At 39.7% G+C, this 26,229-nt stretch overlaps 1 protein-coding gene across 11 annotated transcripts in view; it reads left to right on the top strand.

Annotated features, from left to right (window-relative positions):
* Positions 1 to 26,229, top strand: part of dlg1b (discs large MAGUK scaffold protein 1b) — a 438,658-nt gene that overhangs the window by 265,017 nt on the left and 147,412 nt on the right. For all 11 annotated transcript variants that reach the window (XM_068042457.1, XM_068042451.1, XM_068042454.1 and 8 more), the window contains 5 exons: positions 294 to 344; positions 6,073 to 6,197; positions 10,022 to 10,191; positions 14,841 to 14,977; positions 16,855 to 16,999. In XM_068042457.1, coding sequence (XP_067898558.1) covers positions 294 to 344; positions 6,073 to 6,197; positions 10,022 to 10,191; positions 14,841 to 14,977; positions 16,855 to 16,999 — 628 coding nt within the window. The remainder of the gene's footprint in view (positions 1 to 293; positions 345 to 6,072; positions 6,198 to 10,021; positions 10,192 to 14,840; positions 14,978 to 16,854; positions 17,000 to 26,229) is intronic.

Genomic DNA, 26,229 nt, shown 5'->3' with positions numbered 1-26,229 from the left:
TGGAGATTGATTGGGTTTCATCAAACTGTTTTCATTATTAAGTTAAAGGATCCAAAATTGTCAAAATCTGGGTCCCAAGTGCAATCAGTTTGCTAAGTTTCAGTCCGTCTCCTGTGAATATGAATCCACATCCATAGAAGCAATTATTGCAGTTTTATCATTTCCTGATCGATCATTCTGAAAGCTTTTCTTAAAATAAGGATGGAAATGTGAAGCATTTTTAGTTTTTTTTCCCCCAGTGTGACTATTTTTTCTAAGTTGGCATTTTACTTGTGTCTTTGGTTATTTTGCAGGTTAATGGTACAGATGCAGATTATGAATATGAAGAAATCACACTTGAAAGGGTAAGATGGCTTTTTTTGTTCTCTTATCCACCATGTGAATATTTTCCAGGTTACAGAAATTCTTGAGAAATTCATCTGAATTTGTTACTCAATCAAAATGCATTTCTTGCACTTCTTGCATTCTTGTTTTCTGTCAATTTCACCCCCTGCATTCCCCAACAAAGACAATAGGTCCTTGCTTGGGTACTGTTCCACAAACAACAGTTAACCTCCATCACCTTAGCTAGCTGGCCATTCACGTGAGCTTTTAATGGTGTGTATCAGCAGCTGTTGTATAGGTTGTCCTAATCCTGTCATCTTCTAGCACACTTCCAGGAGTCACTGGGCATTGGTCAGGACTGGGACTGCTGCCTAGTTTTTTGCCTTTCCCCACTTTCTCCCACCCACACCCCATCTTCACACAATCCCATAGGCACTGAAACGAATTGCCATCCTACCACCACAGCTGAAATCAGCAAACTTAGTGCAAACCAGAAATTACATGTTGAAATCTGGACCTTTGCTGGTTTTTATGGCTCAGATGCTTGGTCGACAAACCGGCTGAGCCACATGGGAAGCAAACATTTTTTTATATCATTGTACATTTATTTTGAATAATTATTTATCAATATGAATACAAAATTTAAACATCAAAATATTTCTATTTGCAAAGAATTTAATATTCAGCTTCAGTTATGGTCTCTGCAATATGGTAGGAAATTCTCAAAATTACTATGCTCTTAGTATCAAGCTAAATCTGTGCAATATCATGCATGTCCACATGATCACAACTAAAATTTTACCTCTTAGAAAAATATCGGGGGGAAAAGTGGTTTGTTGTCACTAGAAAGTATTGTGCCACTGAATAGGAAAAAGCCTTGCTTATGGCTACAGATCACCATGTGGCAAGTTCCTGCTTATCAAGGGGGGTTGAGGAGGGTTATAGAAAGTATTCTGCATGTAGTTCAAAAGGGGTATAATGCATGTTAAAGAGTGGAGGGAGAATGAGTCAACCTGCACAAGAGCTGGCCACCCACCCATGTGATATAGCAGTGAACTAATCTAACTGCTAATTAATTTGAATATTTGCAGATCAAGTGACTTGAGTTCTCAAATTCTAAACATGTTTGCAAAGGTTGTCACAAAATTACCTTTTTGTTTTAAAAGTAGTATGAAATGCATAAAATTTCCCATTGATGTGATGTAATATTTAGTGGAAATATTGATCTGGCACTCGCACTTGATTCATGTGAACGTGATTCAGCTTTCTGTTGTAGGCTTGAGTTCACCATTGGTCAATTTTTGTCAACCACAGAATCTTAACAGTATGGTTGCAGAATTTTCTTGTGCTCTGCATCCTTTATGTGACCTCTATACAAGAGGATTAATAATTGATATTACTGTAAATTTGTTGAATTATTCTGCGGTTGGTTGCTAGGAAATCCTGCATCAAGCTGCATTTCAAACAGCTGTGATCATTATTCAATAAAGTTCTTGTCTTTGATCAGCCCCAATTGCTTTTGTTCGCCACTGAATAGTAGTCGTATAGAAAGGAAATCAGTGTTCATATTTTTCTTTCAAGGTATTGTAATGTTCTGATCCCATATTTCTCATGACAAGTCCCCATGGTTACTCCCTCTCTCTTGTAATGTTCATTTCTTCCTTGAGAGAAGCTAAAGTGGATAGAACACTTGGAAAATTGAGAAATTATTTATCAAATCCAGTGCCTGGGGTTTGAATGAGGCTTGCCTTGGGGTCTAACCATGGTATTGGCTGATACATTAATGTCATTTATTCGTGATTGTGAACTCTATTGCCAGAAAGGAAATTGTTTCATGAATATCATCCTTGCCTGACACAATACAGTCCAATAGTAATCATTGAAACTACCTCAGCAAGCGTCACTTCAGTGTGTAGCATTTGGTGCTAAAATTTTTGGGGAAGGGATCCTGTTATGGAAAATTGCTGAATTGAAAAAGGATATGGCCAACATTCCTTTGAACTGAATGCTTTTCTCTATCCAAACATTTTATTTTAGGCCAGTTCCACTCAAAAATTCTGTTTTTGAAAACTTGAGTACCAAAACTTTCCATTCCCAAAAATCAGCATACTTTAGGAAAAGAAAAATGCTCCATTGTCGATGAGCTCAACAACAATAGAGAAACCTAAGTGTGCACAAGTATTTATTTAATCTTTTATAATTGCTCCATGGTAATTCAAATACATACAAAATCACTACTGTGAGGAAGTATACTTTGCACTATGAAGAAAAGTGCAATGAATTTGAGTAAGGGTTCGGCAAGCCTATTCCAAGGCACACTCCAAACAAGAATGGCAGCTTATCTAACCTGGCCAGGTGTCTCAAGTGTTACAGGTATAGCCTATGAAAGAATATCTTTGCTTAAAATAATTAGCTATTATTCCAGTGGACAAATGAGCAATTTCAAAACTGCAGCAATAATGTGTCGTACGTTCTGTCAACTTGGGTATGACGTCCGGTGTGTAGAGCTGTTCATTTTCAAATACACCAGAATCCATATCTCTGATTTACTGCCAATCCCAGGCAACTCCTTTACAAACGGTTAATGGTAAGTTCTTGGCGAGCAGATGAAGACTTTGTTAGTTCTTTACATGAAATATTAGCAAAACCTAAGCCAGCTAATTTTCAGCATGATGAACTGTCTCAATTCTTACCAATTTCAGCCATCCTTCTAAACTGTTGGGAGCTGTTAAAAAAAAAAAAATTACAGCTGTTGCAAGTGGAATAACATAAGCTGCCAGCTGAAAAAGCTTCACATTATTTCCTTTACCACACAACACCGCATATGTTGACACCTATATACTTATGTGCCCATGGGGGTGGCCATAAGTGTGACTAAAGCTAAAAGCCAGTAGGTCGCTTCATCTTTGGAGTTTCCTTCAAACAGACTGAATGCTTCTATCTTAGGCATAAGGCATTCAATAGAACCCAATATGGTAACAATGCCTCAGATTCACGTGTCACTTGCTGTCTGCTGTTGAAAGTTACATACTTTTACATCCGATCAAGAGGTTTACCCTCCACCTGCAAGAGCAGTACTGCGTCAGAATAAATCTGTTGTATGTAGAGGATAATGGAAGAAATAAAGGCATATTTCCTGTCTTAATAGGCCCGTTTCCACCTCTGTTACAACTCCGTCCTACCTCAGCTGATCTGCTGAAACCCTCATTTGTGCCTTTATTATCCCTCGACTTGACTATTCCAGTACACTTCTGGCCAGCCTCCCACATTCTAACCTCCTGTAAATTTGAAGTCATCCAGAGCTCTGCTGGATGCCTGTGTCCTTACACACACTGTCCCATTCGCCCATCAGCCCTGTGCTTGCTGACCTGTATCAGCTCCATGTTGGGCAACTCGTTGATTTTAAAATTCTTATCCTTGTTTTCAAATTCCTACATGGCCTCCCCCTTCCCTTTTCTCTGTAATCTCCTCCAGCCCCACAACTCTCCAAGATATCTGCGCTCCTGTAATTCTGGCCTCTTGAACATCCCTAGTTTTAATTGCTCCACCATTGGTGGCTGCACCTTCAGCTGCCTAGGCCCTAAGCTCTAGAATTTCCTCCCTAAGACCCTCTGTTTCTCCCTCTTCCTTTAAGACGCTGCTTAAAACTTACCTCTCTAACCAAGCTTTTGGCTATTTGCCCCAATATCTGTTTATGTGGCTCAGTGTCAAATTTTGTTTTATAATGCTTCTGTGAAGCACCTTGGGATGTTTTATTAAGTTAAAGGTGCTATATAAATACAAGCTGTTGTTGGTTTTCCTTGTGTAATCTCTTCCCTGGCGTATGAGTGAATGTGTTAATGGTCAAAAAAGTGTCAAATGATTCATGTGTTTATGCTTGAGTGCAGTTGCAAAGAGCAGATTTATGGGTGTGTATTTATAGCACAAGAAAACTATGACCAATTTGTGCTGGTAGCGAACCTTAATGTTCATGACATCTGAAATGCCACCACTTTACTATAAATGACAGGGAAAACCCTTCCCTCCCCGACTTGAATTTATTATTGCTAGTGTACAAAACTGAAATGAAAGTCTCATTCCTCAAAGTCCATACCCGTTTCCGAGTTGATAGCAAAACCGTTTATTTCAGTCCTTCCATGTGTGAGCATAGCAATTGGGATTAATGAGCAACAGAATCTGATGACGCTAGCCCTTGAAAGAGTCTGGATTTTACCTCTGAATGGATGGTGAAAGAGCTGCATGTGGACTTAATTTAGCAACTGAGCTGAATATAAAATGAGCAGCATTGAGACTAAATTGTTATCTTCACTTTGGGGTAATTGAGAACTCTTGCTTATAGCCAAATGTAAAACAAAAATGGTGGTGCCATTGATTTGATTTATATATTTATTGGCAGCTCAATAATTTGACAGCATTGTCAAATATTTAGATTAAGATTTGGGACATCTGTTCACTGCAGCTAAATGTGGCAATATAATTAACTGCAGCTATGACCTCTAATGTTGTATTGACTACTTTTTCTACTGGAGGAGAAAGCTTAATTAGATTTGCTGGATCAAATTGTCCATTTGCTTCTCGAAGACGGATTTTTGTTTTAAAGAAACAATGCTGTTTTTGTGAAGACACTTTAGATTTTTGGGCACTAAAGGAATTGAGGGGTTTGTGGATTGTGGGGGATGTGGAATTGATGTAGAAGATCAGCTATGATATGGTAAAGCAGGCTCGATAGGCTGTATGGGGCCTACTCCAGCTCCTATTTCTTATGTTCTTCACCACCATATGCACTGGGGCAATTGATGGAGGAGGAGAATTTATATCCAAAAGGAGAAATTGACAACTCAATCCACTGTGTGTGTAGTGGTGGACCATGTCCCCATGTTGATGATTGATTGCACATGTAGTTGCCAGCAGCAAAAGGACTTGGGAAAATATTTTTAAAATCATTTCATAAATTCCAAAATCTGAAAGGAAAATGTGTGGGCCTTTACTGTTACGTTTTTGATGGTGCATGATTGTTTTAAAGTGAAGTTTTGCCAGCTTGGAAAAGAGAGCATGAATTCAAAAAGTTGTGGTTTATGTGCAATAGCATAAAAGTAATTAATGGAAAATTGCATCATAAGTATGTGTGTTGAACACGTGTTTTAAAAAAAAAATACATTAGCTCAGAAAAAACATTAAATTTACTTTTCTAAAGTTAAATCCTTCTTTAAAGAAAAAAGTTGTCTTGGGCAGAACTGATACTTGCTGATCCATTACTCAAATTCGTTGATTTACTTTCCATGGAAAATGGGGGACATGAACACAAGTGACCTCTTCCCAGATCTCTCTTTGTCATTAGCCAGTGGGTACACAGAGCACTTTCTCACTTGTTGGCAAGTACCTGACTTCTGCCCAGCACCTTATCTTAAGATCAGGATATCAACAGAGATTATGAACCCACACTCTATAGTCTGTGGAGCAGTGCCTCAGTACACCAAAATATTTCACTACAATTTCTGGTTTTAGTTGAGTTGGTGGTGTCCTTTAATATTTTGTTTAAAAATTCTCATTTGTTACCATAAAAAGGCGTCTGAAACAAAAATATAGCATACTGCTTTCCTTATTGGAGAAGAACCTGCTGCCAGCAAAAGCAATGTTTAAAATAAAACCTTCACTGATTCCCACAAAATCATTTTCATAATGACTTATTTTCTCTGTGCTCAGTAAATTAGTTTTATGCCTGATTTTCTATTTATGCACTTACAACAGGGAAATTCTGGCCTCGGCTTCAGCATTGCAGGTGGCACAGATAATCCGCACATTGGTGATGATCCGAGCATATTCATTACAAAAATCATTGCAGGAGGTGCAGCTGCACAGGATGGAAGACTGCGGTACGTCCAACCATAATGCATTGCCATTTTTTAAATGTAAAACAAACATTGATTCACTCGTGTCTGCTATGAAGACTACATTAAGGGGTCTTATTAAAAAAAATTATCGCCAGCTTCTCAGAAGCTGCTTTGCAATGTTTTTTTGCCTTTGTTTGGGAAAAAATTACTTCAGATTTTAATCATGAGTTTAAAAACTGTAAATGTAGCCATTAGAATTTAATTATTAAAGGAAAGATATAATTGAGATTATGAATCATTACAATTACCAAAAGCAGGGAATACATAATTTCAAAAGGTATCTGCATACGTACATTTTATGTTCATCTACCTTCATGTTATATTTTAATAACATTAAATGGAAGCCAATTATTTGGAATATACAGAAATCCCCAATTAATAAAATATACTTCAGTACAAAAGTCTGAATTTCTTTGGCCAATGAAATTGAAAATAGCCTTCCCAATCACAATCCATCTTCACTTATTTGCAGTCTGAAGAGTAATTAAACTCTGACCAAAAGCTCCATTTGTGGCCTCAATGGGACATAGAGCCAACATGGATGCAGAATAAAGCATTGTGCATTGCCAAATATAGCACTTCTATTTGTATAAAACAGCCTGTTGTCTGACTTAATGTGAGGGAAAAGTGAGCGTGTGCTCGTGGAAAGTCTGAGTTTGTGCTGGTTTACAAGAGTGGGGGCATTGTAAGATCATGTGTAGCTGTGAGTCCCTTTTGAGGCAGGAATATGTACTTGCTGTGCCTTCTTGAAATGAATGCTTGGAGAGTCAGGCTGAACATCAGAACCTTGGCTTTGTATGATTGACGGGTCAGTTAAGTTTTGAGACATTGTGGAGCCTGTAGGTTCTTAGAGGGAACTGAGACACAGCATTTTTAGATTGTTTCGCATTTATATGGAGGATAACTGGAAATAGAATTATTTTCAAGATGATGAGCAACTCTGAACTGTGGAGGAGCGAACAGATTTGGCTGTCCATGTATACAAATCACGAAAACCTATTGGATTGATACAAAAAGCAATCAAAAAGGCTATTGGAAATGTTCATCTTTATCTCAAGGGGAATAGCTTACAAAGTTGATGGGTTTGGGGGGGGTGGGCGGGGAGAATGGCATAGTTATGCTTAAGTTGTATATAGTCTTGCTCAGATGCTATCTACAGTACCACATTTAGTTCTAGTACAAAAAAAACTCGGGAAGGGTATATTAGCCATGGAAGGAGTGCAGCATAGATTCACCAGAATCATAATGAAGCTTTAAGTTAAATTATGAAGACAGGATGTATTCCTTGTGAGTATAGGAGACTGGGGGGGGCGGTGATCTGATTGAGGTGTTTAAAATGATATAGACTTGCATAAAATTCAGAGGAGAAACAATTGTAAACGATGAATGTTTTTCATCTACCTTGACCAAATGCTCCTTGTTCACACCGTCTCCTACCCCTCTGAATTCCTTCCTATATGATTGGATCTGCCACAAAATCTGAAACAGATTGCACTGATGCAACAGAAAGTGTGTCCCTCGCAAAAGCTGAAGTGTTTTGGGTTAAATGTGGGTGTCATCCCTTGACCTCTAGCGATTTAAGACAGCTGATTGAATTTCATGCAAGGGTGCCCCAAATTTATTTCCTAACATTTTTATTCCCACTTTGAGAAAGTAATACTGTTGTCTCCCATGGATCGTGTGGCTCAGGCTCGCGGCTCAGCATGTGAGAATTTGCATTTGATGCAATATGTGATGGTCCTAATAAAATTTAAAAGGTTTCTACTGCAAGTTGGTACATTTTTGCATAAAATGTTCATAATGTTTCCACATCTCTCTGGAGATTGTTTCCTCGGATGCTATTTGGCACATCTTAACCCAGTTAGTTCTGCTTCACTCTAAATTAACTGAAATGAGAAATGTCAGTATTAAGCCTACTGTATCCATCATTCTGCCATGTACTGCTTTTCTGGATATGAGTCATTACAACTAGGCAAGAGGAGAGGAAATCAGATGCAATCTGTTTAGTCTTAGGCACTTTCCAAGTTATTGTACTGTTTTATATTTGATATTAGTGGTGGAATGTACCATTGTCGCCAATAGTATAATAGTTTTATATAGTATACTTAAAATTGCTTTTAATTTTAATATTCATTAAAGTTTGAAATTTAACGATGGTGAGAAAATCTATTAAACAAAAATTCTATGCAAAGTTTCCGTGAGAAAGCTGAACATACTCCAGAACAATTTAGTCATTTGAAGCTCTACGTAAAAGTTCACATGCAGAGTTTATGAGCACTTGAGGCTGTTGAAACTTCCATTTATCCACAGGACTCTGGTGTATTGAATTGGTCTTCAACAGTAGTCAATGGAAAAGAAAATTGGGCATGGTGTAAAATGGGCTGTTTTGCTGTCAGCCCATTTTGCACTACTGGCAAAGACCAGTTTCGCTCCCTGAGCCACCTTTTTTTTTTACCATGTTAATATATTCTTATTGATTTTATTTACCTCTGAGTCATCCACACTTGGTCTACAATGTAGGTAGCATCATAAAAGTCCTGCCCCAGGCATGTGTTAGCAGGTTGTGGGAAATTGTCTGCAGAATGAAAGCAATTGCAACTGGCTGTAAAGTATCTTTAAAAAATGATGACGGCTTCCTATGGATTAATCTAAAATTTCCGACACCTGCTCCAGTATCTCTGGGCACAGCAATACAGGAAATTCAGATGCTATGCTGGTTCTTCATGGTTCATTATTCGTTGTTTCCTCCTTTCTTTTTTGCCTGCACCTATTTACTCTCACCTCTCCCTTTCTTCAAGACTTCATTATTTTCAGCTCACTTGTTCGTCCCTGCACTTTGTCCAGCAGGGAAAAGAAACCAGTCAACCTGGGATCCGCAGACTGCTGGGGTTCCGTACAGACTTCCATAGGGGCGGGGGGGTACACAAAATAATGTGAAAATGCTTGTGATCAGCATCTGCCTAATGGGTGAGTGACCACCAAGGTCTCAGCGGACAGGGCTTGGATCTCATCTTGCCACCATGTACCCATTCAGGCCTTCCACTGCTGCAGACTCGAAATTTTTGGTTAAAAGCTCCACATGGACTGATAGAGAAAATGTTGAGTCTGCAGCCTCTTGCATTGGCACTCAAGGAGGTGCACAAAGCTGTCAAACTAGTCTCTGGCCATGCTTCAGCCAATTTCCCAGTGTACTGCAGGGCCACTGCTTTACTGGACTGAGTAAATCAAATTCTATTTTTAATTACATGAGATTTTTGTGTGTTTTGGGGTCCATATTCTGCACTTCTGTCCACTTTGGCTTTTACGTAGAATGATTTACGAGTGGTATTGTCAAACATCACACCAAGGATAGGCAGACTCTGCAGTGATATCTGTATATCTATCTCACTGTTATGTAAATAAATACCTGTTTCCTTAAAAGCATTATTAAAACACTCTACATGCAACATTTTCATAAGTATATGATAATTTAGATGGAGGGTCCATGATTACTAATCCATTTGAAAAGGGGTTATCAACCAAAAAAATTGAGAACCCCTGAAATAAATGACTCCTAAAACAAAAGTAATTGATGCATATGACAAGGAAGAATAAAATTGCAAGGCAAATAGGGAGGCAGGAATTAAATAAAAATCATGAAACAAGGGTGAAAAAGCAAAAAGTAAGACAGAGACATGAGGGGATTTTTTTCTGCAAAGAAGCCGGTTTTCATTGGTAAATATTTCTTTACATTTTTCACACATTTTAAAGAAAAACTGCATATGTCCAGCTTGAAGCTTGTTTGAATATCATTTTTTTAATTCTAGGGTGAACGACTGCATCCTTCGGGTAAATGATGTAGATGTAAGGGAAGTAACGCATAGCAAAGCAGTAGAAGCTTTAAAAGAGGCTGGATCGATTGTGAGATTATACGTGCGGAGAAGGAAGCCAGTCACAGAAAAGATCTTAGAAATAAAACTTGTTAAAGGACCAAAAGGTAGGTTCTATATCAAAGTGCAAAAAGACTGTTCTGGCATACTTTTCACAGATCGCACATGTTAAAGTCGGAAAGATTCTGTCATTGTTTATGAATTAGATAAATATGGCAGTGTTCTTGGTAAGAGACAAACGGTAATTCCATTGGAGAGAAGAGCAGACCTTTTTCAAGGTGGACACTCTTGGAAGGGAACTGGCAGTGAATTAAACACTAATACAAAAGCAAATTACTGCAGATTTTTATTTTTTTTATTTCTTTATTTTGTTTAGAGACACAGCATTGAAACAGGCCCTTCAGCCCACCGAGTCTGTGCCGATGAACAACCACCCATTTATATTAATCCTACATTAATTCCATATTCCCTACCACATCCCCACCATTCTCCTACCACCTACCTACTCTAGGGGCAATTTACAATGGCCAATTTACCTATCAACCTGCAAGCCTTTGACTGTGGGAGGAAACCAGAGCACCCGGCGGAAACCCACGCAGTGACAGGGAGAACTATCAAACTCCGCACAGGCGGCACCCAGAACCGAACCCGGGTCGCTGGAGCTGTGAGGCTGCGGTGCTAACCACAGTGCCGCCCGCAGATGCTGTCCCACAGATGCTGGAAATCTGAAATAAAAGTAGTGTGTGCTGGAAATACTTAAGGTCCATCAACTGAAACATTAACTCTCTTTCTCTCTCAACAGATTTTGCCAGACTTGCTGAGTATTTCCAGCATTTTCTGTTTGTTTATTTTTTAATTTCAGATTTCCAGCTTCTGCAGTATTTTGCTTTTGTGTTGTGATGGTCATTTTTTTGTTCTGCACCAGCCTGGACTTTCTCTTCTCCAACCACCGCCCCCACCCCCACAAAAGAATCTTCCATGCACAGGCATATGGGATGTACAGTCAGAGTAATGGGGCGGCGCAGTGATTAGTACCGCAGCCTCACAGCTCCAGGGACCCGGGTTCAATTCTGGGTACTGCCTGTGCGGAGTTTGCAAGTTCTCCCTGTGTCTGCGTGGGTTTTCGCCGGGTGCTCTGGTTTCCTCCCACTGCCAAAGACTTGCAGGTGATAGGTAAATTGGCCATTGTAAATTGCCCCTAGTGTAGATAGGTGGTAGGGAATATGGGATTACTGTAGGGTTAGTATAAATGGGTGGTTCTTGGTCGGCATAGACTCGGTGGGCCAAAGGGCCTGTTTCAGTGCTGTAACTCTAAATAAATAAATAAAAAAATAAATAATGCAGTACAAACCCCAGAAGGAGGTGTTAAGTCCGTACAAGCCATTGTGCTGCAGAGAATTGCTGTGTGCAATTCCAGTTGTTTACTACAAAAGGAGAAGTGGGCATTGGAGACCATGCAGGCCAGTCAACCAAACTGATACCTACCCACTTTAATATCTTGAGTTATGCAGAGAGTCTAGGTTTGTTTTCTCAGGAGACATGAAGGCTCGGGCGATACTTTTCAAGTATTCAAGATTATTAAAGTAAAAGGTAAGGTAACCACTGATAAGTTTGAGATTGCCATAAACTCTCAAACTGGGGGAGGCGGGCTCAAGTTTAGAACGTAAACAGGAACAAGAGTAGACCATTCAGTTGGATCATGGGTAATCTGTACCTCAGCACCATTTACACAACCCTTGTTCCATAGCCCTTGCCCAAAAAAACTATCGATCTCGGTCTTATAAACTTCAATTGTCCCAGCATCCACAGCCTCTTGTTCTGGATTCTCTCACCAGAGAAAATAGTTTCTGTTACCTATCTTAGCAAATTCTTTTATTATTTTAAACACCTCAATTAGATCACCCTTCAACCTTCTCAACTCAAATAAATACAAGCCAAGTTTATGCAGCCTATCCTCATACTTGAACCCTTTAAGTCCTGGTATCATTCTGGTGCATCTGCATTGTAGTCTTCCACAGTCCATATCTCTTCCCTGAGGTATAAAATTGAACACACTGCTCCAAACGGGGTCTAACCAAGGCTTTTTAAAACTGCAACATCACTTCCTCACTTTTGTATTTCAACTCCCTTGCGATAAAGGCCAACATTCCATTAGCCTTTTTGTATGTGTGCACTAGCTTTTAGTGATTTGTGTACATGAACACCTAAATCCCTTTGCTCCTCTCACTATTTAGAAAATATTTTGATTTCTCTTTCTCGTATCTAAAGTGGATGGCGTCGCACTTGAATTCCATCAGCTGTAGTTTTGTCAACTCATTTTACTTTGACCCTTTGTAACTTCCTCCTCCCACACAGAGCTTATTATACTTCCTAACTTAGTGTGACCTGTAAACTTTGATATGCATTTCTGTATTAGAGAGTGCTTCAGCAGATTTAAATATAACCATGCAAAAGGTAGTGAATGTGTGAAATAGACTACCTACTCGAGGCAGATGGTGTGCAGATATTTAAGGAAGAATTGGGTGGATTTTGAGGAAATAGGTGATTGAGAGTTAGCTTTGGGAGCAACAAGTTGGATTAAAGTATTTTCTGATTCGGTACTTTCTATGTTCTTGTGACACAATCTTGTATTTTGGGTTAGTTTTCTGCCAGTTACACTGTTTCCAGGTGAACAGTTTGACCTCTAGCATTAGTTGCAGCTGCGCTTGCTGTGGCCACTTCTGTTTTAGGCTTACCTAGCATCAAAAATCTGCAATTGCTTGTGGCAGTTATGTTTAGTGTTGGTAGTAGTTCATTAAGCAAAAGAATGACTTGTGGTCTTCATTTAATCACTGATGTAGCTAAAGGTCTTGATGCCATTAACAAATGAATCTGAGCTTTGACAAGGTCCCACACGGGAGACTTATCAAGAAAGCAAATGCACATGGGATACGGGGTAACTTGATAAGGTGGATTCAAAATTGGCTTAGCTGTAGGAGACAGAGAGTGATGACAGACGGCTGTTTTAGTGACGGGAAGCCAGTGTCCAGTGGCGTACCACAGGGATCTGTGCTGGGTCCCCTATTGTTTGTCATTTATATAAATGACATAGATGACTGTGCGGGGTTGGATCAGTAAGTTCACGGATGACACAAAGATTGGCCGAGTGGTTAACAGTGAGATGGAGTGTCTTAGGTTACAGGAAGATATAGACGGGATGGTCAAATGGGCAGAAAAGTGGCAGATGGAATTTAACCCTGAAAAGTGTGAGGTGATACACTTTGGAAGGAGTAATGTGACACAGAAGTATTCAATGAATGGCCTGACACTGGGAAGTTCCGAGGAACAAAGGGACCTTGGCGTGTTTGTCCATAGATCCCTGAAGGCAGAAGGGCAGGTTAATAGGGTGGTGAAAAAGGCATATGGGGCACTTGCCTTTATCAATCGAGGCATAGATTACAAAAGCAGGGAGGTCATGTTGGAGTTGTACAGAACTTTGGTAAGGCCACAGCTGGAGTACTGTGTGTAATTCTGGTCGCCACATTATAGGAAGGATGTGATTGCACTGGAGGGGGTGCAGAGGCGATTCACCAGGATGTTGTCTGGGATGGAACATTTAAGCTATGAAGAGAGGTTGGATAGGCTTGGGCTCTTTTCGCTGGAGCAGAGAAGACTGAGGGGTGACCTGATCGAGGTGTACAAGATTATGAGGGGCATGGACAGGATGGATAGGGAGCAGCTGTTCCCCTTAGTTGAAGGGTCAGTTACGAGGGGACACAAGTTTAAGGTGAGGGGCAGGAGGTTTAAGGGGGATTTGAGGAAGAACGTTTTTGCCCAGAGGGTGGTATCGGTCTGGAATGCCCTGCCTGGCAGTGTGGTAGAGGCGGGTTGCCTCACATCCTTTAAAAAGTACCTGGATGAGCACTTGGCCCATAGCCTTGAATGTTATGACGTGCCAAGTGCTGGCAAATGGGATTAGGTAGACAGATCAGGTGTCTTTAATGCATCGGTGCAGACCCGATGGGCCGAAGGGCCTCTTCTGCACTGTATTATTCTATGATTCTGTGAGCTGAAGTGTGTAATTTAGAATTGCTAAGTTTACATGAAACTAATCTGTTTTCACTCATACCAAAAACTAGAATCTTTCTATTTTAATGTACATGACATATCTTTCAGCTCTGGACTTAGGCTTCAAAGATTGACCTACAGAGCTTGTCTAAATTCTTGTTCCTAATAGTTTTTATTTGACTGATTTTCTTGTTGCCATTTTTTGGTAATACCAAACTACTGAAAATACAGCATATTCCCTTTTAGCTCCCTGTACTGTTTTGCCCAATAAAACCTTTTATTTGACATCTATTACACTTCCACTTTACATGTTGCTGGAGCTTGAACACTAGATTTTTCATATTGCACTTTGTTGGAATACTAACACACCTCCTCAAGCAAGGCTTAGCTCCCTAAGGACATGTTAGAGGACACTCTGTATTTAGCAGAAGCACTGGAATAAGGAATTAGTGCCGGTGAAAGTTTACAAGTAAAAATTAAAGCTGATAAGTAGATACATATCTGCAAACCCATTGGTTTCTACACTGAAAATGTTGCATTGATGGAATACATCATTGGATGAAGATCACATTGGGAATCAGAGTTCTATGCCTTGATGGATTGACATGTGCCCTGTGATATGTGCGAGTAGTTGTTTAGTTGAATTGAACTGTGAATTGTACCCTGTCTTTCTAAACATTTCTCTTGTTTCCCTCCTCTTCCAAAAAAGGTCTTGGGTTCAGTATAGCAGGAGGTGTTGGAAACCAGCACATCCCAGGCGATAACAGCATCTACGTAACCAAAATTATTGAAGGAGGAGCAGCGCATAAGGATGGCCGGCTACAGATAGGGGACAAGATTCTGGCAGTAAGTTCTGAGTGTGCTTTTCCCTGCTCTTGCCAATAGGTTAACAAATCCTTGAAGAATTTGATAAGATGGACTAAAGTTAAACAGTTTGAGTTATAATTTTGTACCTCAGTCATAGAGTCGTAGAGAGATACAGCACTGAAACAGGCCCTTCGGCCCAACGAGTCTGTGCCGACCATCAACCACCCATTTATACTAATCCTACATTAATCCCATATTCCCTACCACATCCCCTCAATTCTCCTACCACCTACCTACACTAGGGGCAATTTATAATGGCCAATTTACCTATCAACCTGCAAGTCTTTGGCTGTGGGAGGAAATCGGAGCACCCGGCGGAAACCCACATGGTCACAGGGAGACCTTGCAAACTCCGCACAGGCAGTACCCAGAACTGAACCCGGGTCCCTGGAGCTGTCAGGCTGCGGTGCTAACCACTGCGCCACTGTGCCGCCCTCAGTGTTTTATAAACAGCAAAATCATGATCAGAATAACTGCCATTTTTTTAAAAGGACATTTAGAACTATTAATACTCAACTGATGCCAGATATCAGTCTATCACATTGAGTATCTTATTGGGCAAGTTTCATTTGGTCATTGTTACCTGAAGATTTATAGCATTGCAGTAGTTTCTGTCGCATTGTAGTAGTGGAAACTATGGTAACCAGTTATTCCCTCAAGATGCATTGACCACTAATTTATGAGGAATCTGACCATTGAATTTACTGCTTCAGGTTACGTAAGTGTGCTGTGATGTTTTTTCAGTGAAGTTTAAAAAAAATTCTAATACATGAACCTCGTGGTGTAATTGGCCCATATATCTAAGGATGCCAGCAAAGAACTTGCCAAGAGAGACTGGAAGCAATAAAAATAGCTGATTTTTATTGGACTGACTTGGTACTTCTGATTTCCATTACTGTGCTAATACTTTCTCCTTTCTTGAAATCTGCATTGCATAACCATCACTAACCTATTGGAAGCAACAGAACTTTCACCTCCCATACATTGGTACTACACTTTACAAGGCCATGATTACTTCTGCAAATAGAATTTTCGTTAGACCTCTAAACATTCAGTAACATGATGGGAAGTGTTTGTAAAGCTGATGGCCTTCGTAATGTTTTTGTTTCCCAACCTGGACCTTTGATTAAACCTGAAAATCTGTTTTTCACTGTCCTATCTAACCTTTTAACCTTTCCTGCATATGTATAAAATGCTGAACGTTCCCTGTGTCAATCCAGTACAACATCCAGTGGACTGACTTGCAAATGGTCCTGATGGCGGTTGTGGAGATATTGGATTGCCTGCGCGTACAGTTAATGAGCATTTGTTAATGTGGGGAGGGTGAGGGGCTGGATAAGGCGGCCAAAAGTTTGAGGTAATGGGGTAGTTCTGGTGTGTATGCACTTTTGTGTGCTCGTGTTCAGATCTTCAAATTCTGTTAATCGGCTTCCTAGAGAGCAGATTAAGGTTGTTAAATTTATTTCCTATTTTTAATGCTGAGCTGATCGAATTGTAAAGGAGTTGGCAACGATTTGTTCTGCATTAAAAGCAAGTATGCTATTAATTACTGATATTAGCTGACTTCCATTTAATTGGCATATGTCACGGAACCATCTTTACTGTCAAGTGTTCAACTACACTGCCTGCATATGAAGGTTTTGATCTCATGAGTCACATCAAGTTTCCAGATTATGTACTCAATATTTTTGTGTGGATGTGCCTACACCACATGGACTGCAGCGATTCAAGAAGGCGGCTCACCACTACCTTCTCAAGGGCAATTAGAGCTGGGCAACAAATGCTGGGCTAGCCAGCGATGCTCACATCCCAAGAAAAAAATAATTTTTTTTTGTGTTGCCTCTTGTGTATTTCAGGTCAACACAGCCAGTCTAGATGAAGTTACTCATGAAGATGCAGTGACTGCTTTGAAAAACACAGCAGAAGTGGTATACTTGAAGGTTGCAAAGCCTACCAGCATGTATATGAACGATGGGTATGCTCCTCCAGACATCACCAATTGTAAGTTTATCTCATCAGCTTTACTGAGGGTATGGAGTGATTTCAAGACTGCAAGTTAACCCTTGAAGATTGTGTTGTTGGTTTTAAATTATGTATTTTATATATGTATACCAGGCACTTCTTGAGTTTGTGTCATTAGTAAATAAGTATAATGTAGAATGTCCAGACTACTGTCTTGTACTGGTTAATGCTATTTTCTGAAGCCTCACACTTCTTCATTGTTTTTTCTCCTTGTGCATTAGAACATGCTCACTGATTGAAAGGGGAAATCCGAGAGCTGTCTCCCTTAAAAAGATTTTAATCACTGCAATCGCAAGGGCAATATAATCTTCCTTAGTCCCATGCTGCACTAAATCTGTGGCTTCAGGCTAGTGCTCAGTACTTGTTCCATTAGAAGCAGTGCAATCCTGTTGTTCCATCGAGAAAGAAAATCAGATTTCTAGAGATTTGGGTGTTTTTTATTTGGCCTGTAGCTGAAATGGTATCCAGTTACAATACTGAAAATTTTCCACACTGGAGCATTTTATTTTTATTCTGGAACCTTGGTTTAGAACTATATGCACTTCTGAAAACTGTTGTCCCTTAAACGAGCAGGGATTATCCCAAATGTCTTTGTCTTTCATTGAAGTCAATCTTCAAAGAGAATGAATGTTGCCTGCCTCACTCCAGAAAGACACCTCAAGGGCTAATATCTTGGTTAGTGATTTAGGAAGTAAATTTTAATGTTTACTCATCAGAATTCAAGCCAAATCAACTTTACAGTCCAATTTTGGAAAAAGGTATCTAGCAAAAATACTTTCAGAAAGGTGATATAGTAATCTGTTGGAATGGTTTTTTGATGAGCACTGGTTGATCTTGAGTTTAGCCAGGATGAAAATATCAAACTCTTGGATGATCTGGCAACCTTTTTCCTGGGGGAGAAGGGCGAATGAAAGAATGCTTCTTAAAACTGGAGAATAGTGTCTCTGTATCACTGAAAGTTTAACAATGAAATTTAGCAATTTCTCCTGAAGAAATTAGGGTGAACCCTTGCAATTTTTGTCATTGTTTTACAATGAAGGAAGCTGTGCACTAGCATGAATCACTGTTTTCAGGGAAGGGGAAGAAAATTGTAGCTGATAAAGTCCCTGTATCAATCCAGTACTTTATCCAAAAAGAAGTCTTCTGTCAACTGTCCTGAAACGCATACAGAGATTCAACTTGCAGCACTGCAGTTTCTTTTGAGGTTAGAGTGTAGCTAGCACTGGCCAGTTACCATGATACCTTTCAACAACTGCCCTATGGCCCAGCCTCAACTTATTTTTCTTGTGGTTGTAGCCACTGCGCATCCCTGGCAGTCTAAAGGCAGACAGAGGTGAATGTTCTTTTATGGAAAACTCCAAGATTCTGCAGGTGCTTGGGATCCTCGAGGGCCCTGATCTTGGAGTTCTCTAACGAGTTCAGCAACTGAGTTGAAACTTGCACTTATTTTCCAAGAGCAAGATTGAACTACTGTTGGGTTTATACCTGGGGTGTTCTTGAGTCATGTTAGTTGTCCATGACCAAAATCATCTCACTCCTCATGCACTTTTGCTGTCCAGCACTGAGGCAGAGATGAGACCAGGAAAACTGCCACATTTCTTTTTAAACAACTGTTATTTCTTAAACAGAAGAAGGTTTGCTGACCTCCTACGCTGCAAAAGTTATTTGTCAAGTTAGATGTAGTTTAAATATATATTAACATTTAAGGACAATGTGTACTTATAAGGAATGAAGTTTTAATGATGAAACAGTTCCTTTTCTACATTATTTCTCCTGTCAGATTAATTGCCTAGTGTGTTTCGGCTGTTTCTTATCTTGGTCTGAGAACTATGTGCTTGCTTAAAGACATCTTTGGCCAGATGGTGAATAAGATTTAAGTGACTACATATGCTTTCTGCAATATTAGAATTCCCATGTCAGAATGGGGAATAAAAACTGCAGTACACTTAAAACATGAAACTATAAATAAATAAAACCTGAAAACAAGCTGGCGTTGTTTGGAAATACAACAGAACCATTTCTCTGTTGAACCCCAATTCGAGAGGCTAACTCTTGAATATCTTTATTAGCCACAAATGGATGTTATTGATCTGTTGCTGCTTTTGTCGGACAGAGAGGGCACTTGAGAAGACGCAACAGTGAATTTCAAGCCCTATTGATTGTGTTTATATGGAGTCTCCTACCAACCACCCTTACCAAACCCCAATAATATAATTGCAAAGCCTTCATAAGAGACCAGGGAATTCAAGATTTATAATGCTTTTTGAGACGATATTATAACTTTGGGAAGAATCAAAACACTGTAATGCTATATCATTTGGAGCTGTGAACGTATTAGACCTTCAAACTAAAGGACAATCAAAATGTTTAGACTGTGCTTCTGTTGTCAGTTGAGTTCACTGATTCCTTTTTTTAAATGGCATTTTGGAGGATGGGAATTAGTATTAATTGAACCCAAGAAGCTTTTTCCCAGAGTGGGGGATTCAATTACGAGGGGTCACGAGTTCAAAGTGAGGAGGGGAAAAGTTTAGGGGGGATATGCGTGGAAAGTTCTTTACGCAGAGGGTGGTGGGTGCCTGGAATGCGTTGCCAGCAGAGGTGGTAGACGCGGGCACGATAGCGTCTTTTAAGATGTATCTAGACAGATACATGAATGGGCAGGAAGCAAAGAGATACAGACCCTTAGAAAATAGGCGACCTGTTTAGATAGAGGATCTGGATCGGCGCAGGCTTGGAGGGCCGAAGTGCCTGTTCTTGTGCTGTAATTTTCTTTGTTCTAACCCCGTGAGTGCTGTCTAGTGATAGCAGTTTTCAAAAGAGATACTTTACTTGATTCATCTATTAAATATAGTTTTGGATTGAGAATCCTGGCTGATCTACACAAACTGAAATCAGAAAAGGCAATTCAGCTTATCAAGCCTGTATGATTACATGCACAATCTCTATCCTATCATATACTCTATGATGCTGCTTCTCATAAATGTAGCTGTTTTCATATAAAATATAGATGTGGACTTGGGTGTAAGAGACACAATATAAAAATTTACAGACAACAAAAAGCAAGTAACTTTGAAGAAGACAGTAAGGATGTCAGGAGGACTTGATAGGTTTGTAGTTTAAGTAGGTAGATGTCAGATGAAATTGAACATGGACAAATGTGAGCTGATGTATTTTGGAAGGAAGAGAGAAAATGTATACCAAATAGTAACTTTAAAAGGCATAAAGTAGTAGAAAGTTGAGAGTTCTATACACAAATCTTAAGAGATAGCTGTTTTGTTTTTTTAAAAAGATTATATGGAAACATTAGGTTTTGTAAATAGGGACAGTAAGTACAAAAACAAGGGAGTAATGTCTGCCCTAAGACCACAGCTAGAATATAGTGTACCATTTTTGGGGATCATCTTTAAGAAGGATTTCAGAGCAATGGAGGGAGTACAGAAGAAATTCGCCAGGGCATTGGTAAGGATGAGAGGATTTTGATGAGAGACTGGAGGAAGTTGGACTGCATCGAATCAGAGAAGGTTCTAATAGGGGAGCTAAAATTATGAGAAAATATGGGAAATATTTCTACTGGTCAGGGAATCAATAATTAAGAGGCATATAGCCCCGTTAAAGTAATAAAACATCCCAAGGTGCTGCACAGGAACATTATGAAAGAAAATATGACACCGAGCCACATAAGGAAATATTAGGCCAGATGGCGAAAAGCTTAGTCAAAGAGAGAGGTTTTAAGGAGTGTCTTAAAGAAGGAAAGTGAGTTAGAGAGGCCAAGAGGTTTAGGGAGGGAATTCCAGAACTTATGGCCTAGGCAACTGAAGACACTGCCACTGATGGTGGAGTGATTAAAATTGGGGCTCAAGAGGCTGGAATTAGAGGAGTGCAGATATCTTGCAGGGTTATGGGGCTGGAGAAGATTACAGAGATAGGAAGAGGCCAAGGCATTGTGGGATTTGAAAACAAAGGTGAGATTTTAAAATTAAGGTGTTTAACTAGGAGCCTGTGCAGGTCAGCAAGCAAAGGGGTGATGGTGAATGACATTTGGTGCGAGTCAGGATATGGGCAACAGAGTTTTGGATGACCTCAAGTTTACAAAGGATAGAATGTGGGAAGCTGGGCAGGAGTGCGTTAGAATAGTCAAGTATAGAGATGACAAAGGCATGGATGAGGCTTCAGCAGCAGATGACCTGAGACAGGGGCGGAGACGAGTGATGTTACGGAGGTGAAAATAGACGGTCTTAGTGATGGCGTGATATGTGATTGAAAGCTTATCTCGGAGTCAGATGTGACACCGAGGTTGCCAACAGTCTGGTTCAGCCTCCGACAGTTGCCAGGGAGATGGATGGAATCGGTAGCGAGGGAGAAGAGTGGGTGGTGAGGTTCGAAGACAATGGCTTCACTTTTCCCAATACTTTTATTGGAGGAAATTTCTGCTCATCCTGTACAGGATGTCAGATAAGTAGTCTGACAATTTAGAGACAGTGGAGGGGAGGAGAGAGGTGGTGGTGAAGTAGAGCTGGGTGTCATTGGTATACATTTATAAGATCACTGCTAAAGGAATGAAGGAAGAAGTTAGAGAGTTGTTTTTAATGCAGTGTTGTTAGGAAACAGTGATGGAAGCAGAATCCATAATAGCATTCAAAAAGGGAATGGCTAAATATTTCAGGAAGAAAAAAGAGTATGGGGGTAGGGTAGGGGTATCGGTTCTCGGTGAACAGCTCTTTCAGTGAGCTGGCATAGGCGCGATGGTGTGACTGGTCTCTGCTGTAAAATTCCAAGTTATTTTCCATGTCACACATGCAATGAAATATCAAGATTATATATGAAAGGCTCATACCTTGTGACACAAATGCTAATGTGAAGAAATAACATGTTAAATAGCCTCGTAACTATAGCAGTATATTGGAAAAAAACAGAAGAATATTTGTATCAAGAAACTTTAACCCACTGCAGTTTAAAAAAGGGGTATGTTGGTAGAGGTAGGGCGCACCACCCTACTAGGTTGTTGCCTTCCCTGCTTTTTGGGCACCAAATCATGCAAGTTGCCATGTTATGTTTACAGTAGGCAGGATGATCCTCGGGCTATCCTTGCTAACCTATATGGAAGATCTGTGGCCAGACTGAAAAACCTTATTTAGTGTTTGAGATGCAATACATATGGTTCTAGCAAAAAAAAGTATTCCTCCCTGCAACAACATTTTATGCTGCAATGAATGCAGTCTCAGTTAACACCTGATTCAACAGGGGAACAGAGGTTCCAGAGTAGGAGAGGAATGAAGAAGGTTGTTTTGCAGGTCTTAAGTAAGGGGCTTAGCTTGATTGGGCTGATGCTTCCAATTCCTCATGGCTTTGATCTCTCTTTCGAAAGATAGCTTTATTTTCAATCCAACGCATATTGTGCCTTATCTTTCAGCAGCTCAGAGGAAGAACTAATAGGCAGAAACTATTTAACTGAAAATCTGGGCTGGCTGTTTGGCTCATGTCATGAATGTCGCCTGTTCCTATTGGATGCCAGTATTCATCACCAGTCAGATTCTAGCAATGACTGTGGGAAGTGAGCACCAAAGCCATTAGCAGTGGTAAAGTGCTGAGCCAGGGATCAATTTAATGAGCAAAGCATTGATTAACTTTCCCGAATGTCATGCAGACAGTGAGTCATTAGCTATGATTGAACATTGAGAGTAAAATTAATTGGTCCTTAGATCAAGTAAGTTTTTTTTCAAAAAGGAGAATTTTAGGGTCAGCTCTGCACACTTCTCTCCCCCACACTAAAAGGATTGTATGAAAGCTGTAATGCTACACATTCAGGCACAACGGAAGTATCTGGGCTGACTTGAGACACTGGGAAGCTCTTGGTTTTAAACCCTGTCTATACTGACTTAGTCAGGCCACACTGCTGCACATTACAATTGGCATATCCATCCCTGGGCTTGGGAAGAAAAGGATTGGCGAGGTTTCCAATCCAATGTGTGATAGTGACCACCCCCACCCCACCCCCGTTCGAAAGCAAATATGTGGTTGCATTGTGAGGGCAAGTTGCAGCACTCCTACCCTTCCTTCCACATTTTGCACTGTTTGTGATCTCTGTCCAGGATCTCACGTGAATGAGTATTTGATATAGTTGCTGAGCCACTCAGAGCGCTGTTACTAGATTAGTCATCCTGAGGCTGGATGAATAATCTGGAGAAAGTTGGTTCAAATCCCACCAGGGTAGTTAGAGAATTTGGATTCAGTTTATAAAAAAAAAACTGGAATCAAGTCTGGTATAAATGAAAGTGACCATAAAGCTGTTGGATTGTCGTTTTTTAAAAAATGCAAATGGCTCACTAATGTCGTTTTTAAGAAGGAAATTTGCCATCCCTACTTTGTCAGACCTGTATGTGACTGCAGTTCCACAACAATGTGGCTGACTCTCAACTGCTTTCAGTCATGGCCTAGCACGCTGCTCAGCTGTATCCAACTAGAATGGGCAATAAATACTGGTCTTGGAACTACACCCACATCCCTAGAATGAAATAAACAGTCAGAGGTATTCTGTGCAATTCATCAGTGAATCTTGTGTTCAACATTGATTTTATTTGGGTTCTTCTGACTTTGTCGAAAGTCGGTGACTCCATGTGCATCATACAGTATGAAATAATTTACAGCCCAAAGCATGACTTCGCAAGTTTGTGTATTATAAAGAATAATAAGGTAAATAGATACATTTCGAAATAAAAGAATTTGATTCAATTTGCAGCCTACTATGCCATTAACTATCTCAGTTAATCATAAAATGGTTACAACACAGCAGGAGGTCATTTGGCCCCTCATGTCCGTGCCTGCTCTCTGCAAGTGCAACTCACCTAGTCCCACTCCCCCCAACTTTTCCCCATAGCCCTGCAATTTTTTCTCTTCAGACAATTGTCCAATTCTCTTTTGAAAGCTACGATTAAATCTGCCTCCACCACAGTGCATTCCAGATCCGAACCACTCACTGCATAAAAATGTTTTTCCTCATGTTGAGGTTGCTGCTTTCCGCCAATGGGAACAGTTTCTCCCAATCTACTCCCTCCTCTTAATCTTCTCCCCTTCAAGGAGAGCTGCCTTATTCTCCAAAAAATACTGCATTTCAGCTAATTGTTTCAGTGACGGTCTCAAATTTACCTCCTTGACTTAATTGTGAATGTATTTTAAAAGTTGACAATACAGTAAGAGATTGAAGCGTGAAGGGTGTCCTGTTAGCAGTGGTTATTTAGAATGCTGCATGCCAGCGCTGATATTTATTTACAGTACTGTTGGTACTATATCTGTGGTAGACTGACTCTCAAAGGTATTTGTCTTTGTTAGCCAGCAACCAATTCACTGGATTGCAATTACTGAATTCAGCTTGTTTTGTTGTGGAAGGGCCTTTTTTACACACACAGTAAAAGCATAATATGGTTTTTAATATTAAGAACAACTAGACCTTTTGATCTACTGATGGTCATAATAAATAATTGAGAGTGCTATGCTAGAATAGGTGGTCTTCAGCTTGTGAAAACATTAAGTTCCTGGTCCCAATAGGAGGCCCTTTTTAAAATTTTATCATTTTAATATTTAAAATGTAATTTCATACATTCATTTCTGTGAGGAAAAAATTTTCTTTTCCACTACTTACCCCCAGACAGCAGTAATGAGAGTAAATAATTGTTAGGATACAGAGAGAAATTCAATATAGTGCTAAATGTTTCCATTAATGAATAATGTGAAACAAATAGGTAGGCTTGTCGTAAGAGGATTTTAGTTTTAATAGTATTAAGTAACATTGTTCGTTTCCAAAATGTAGGTATTATTAAGCCTTTTAAAAGTATAATCCTAGGTTTGCGCAAATACACCAATACCTTGAATTTAGCAGTTCGAGACATATTTAAATTTTAAATTAATCCTCAATAATAGAAGCAATCTTTAGAGGTAACTTTGCTAATATATTAAATTTTTGCTTTGCGAGCTTATGAATTAATCAAAACGGGGATGAAGAAGGTTTTTAGATTCAAAAGTAAATAAAATGAAGTCTAGACTAACGAAGATTCAATAATTTGAGTCCATTCATCACCATACAAATGCAAGTTTAAGTACAATGTTTAGTACAGAAAATCCGCTCTGTTCAATCTGGCCGAACTCATTTCTTGGGGAAACAAAATGGCTGACGTCTTCAAGGCCTGCTGGAATATTTCTATACAAAAGAATTAAACTGTCTTTGGTTTATTTGTGAATTACAAAATGTTCTGTACCTGAGTCTTGAATTATAATTATCTCCAATTTGTAGAATATGGCTGTTTCCAGATTGAAGTTTGGCAATATGTCAATGTCTGGAAACTGAAAAGGATCAAAGATAATTCCATTAAATGAAATTTCCAGTTGAATTTTTGGCTTTAAGTGATTACAGTTCACACGCAATTAATGTGTCCTCATTCCTTATGTACATTTTACAACTAAATATTGAACAGTGTCTTTCAGTCTAGCCAGTGTTAGGACCAGGTGAGAAAGAGATCTAGGGTTCCCTTTCAGCCTTCATCTGGTCTTACTGTAATAGGGTTTTAATTTTTTAAACATGCTGTTTTTAGCTTCCCCTTGGTGAATCCTTGTTTACCATTTCCAGTTATAAGGCAAAGAAACCAGCACACGCGGCTTTCTTAGGTTTAAAGAAGAAAAGTTGAAATATATTAAGCTTAAACTCTAATTCGGTTAACGCCCACGGATACACGACATGCCAACGCTAGCATGCATACGCGATACACACTTGCAAATAGAGACAGAGAAAGAGCAGAAGAAAAATAAAGTGGAAAAGTTTGAGGCAATATCTGAAGGTTTTTGTTATGGTTCTTCGAGCTCACTGTAGAGTTCTTGATTATAGGTAGATCTTGCTTTTTGTTGGGGTCCAGTATTCTTTTTAAACCTTGTTTGCTGTCGGAAACTTTTCTCTCTTGGGGTTCATGTGTCTTCAGTGGATTCAGAGGCTTGAGAAAGAGATGGGAGCAGGCAGAGAGGAAAGATCTTCAGTCCAGGAGCATTCTGCTTTCTGCCCAAACTGTTTGTACAAATTCAAAAAATTCAAGTTGCCCCGCAGGTTAATCATGTGACTAACTGGGTTTGACCATGCCCGTCAGTGTATTTGGCCATTTTAGCAGTCAATCTGGAATGCGAGCTCCCCCACCTTCAACTTGTGATCAAAAGTCCATTGTGGGTTGAAT

The sequence above is a fragment of the Heterodontus francisci genome, chromosome 11 (assembly GCF_036365525.1).
Source record: "Heterodontus francisci isolate sHetFra1 chromosome 11, sHetFra1.hap1, whole genome shotgun sequence".
NCBI lineage: Eukaryota > Metazoa > Chordata > Chondrichthyes > Heterodontiformes > Heterodontidae > Heterodontus > Heterodontus francisci.
Note: the sequence above shows the minus strand (reverse complement) of the source record. Positions and strands in the feature narration are given on the sequence as shown.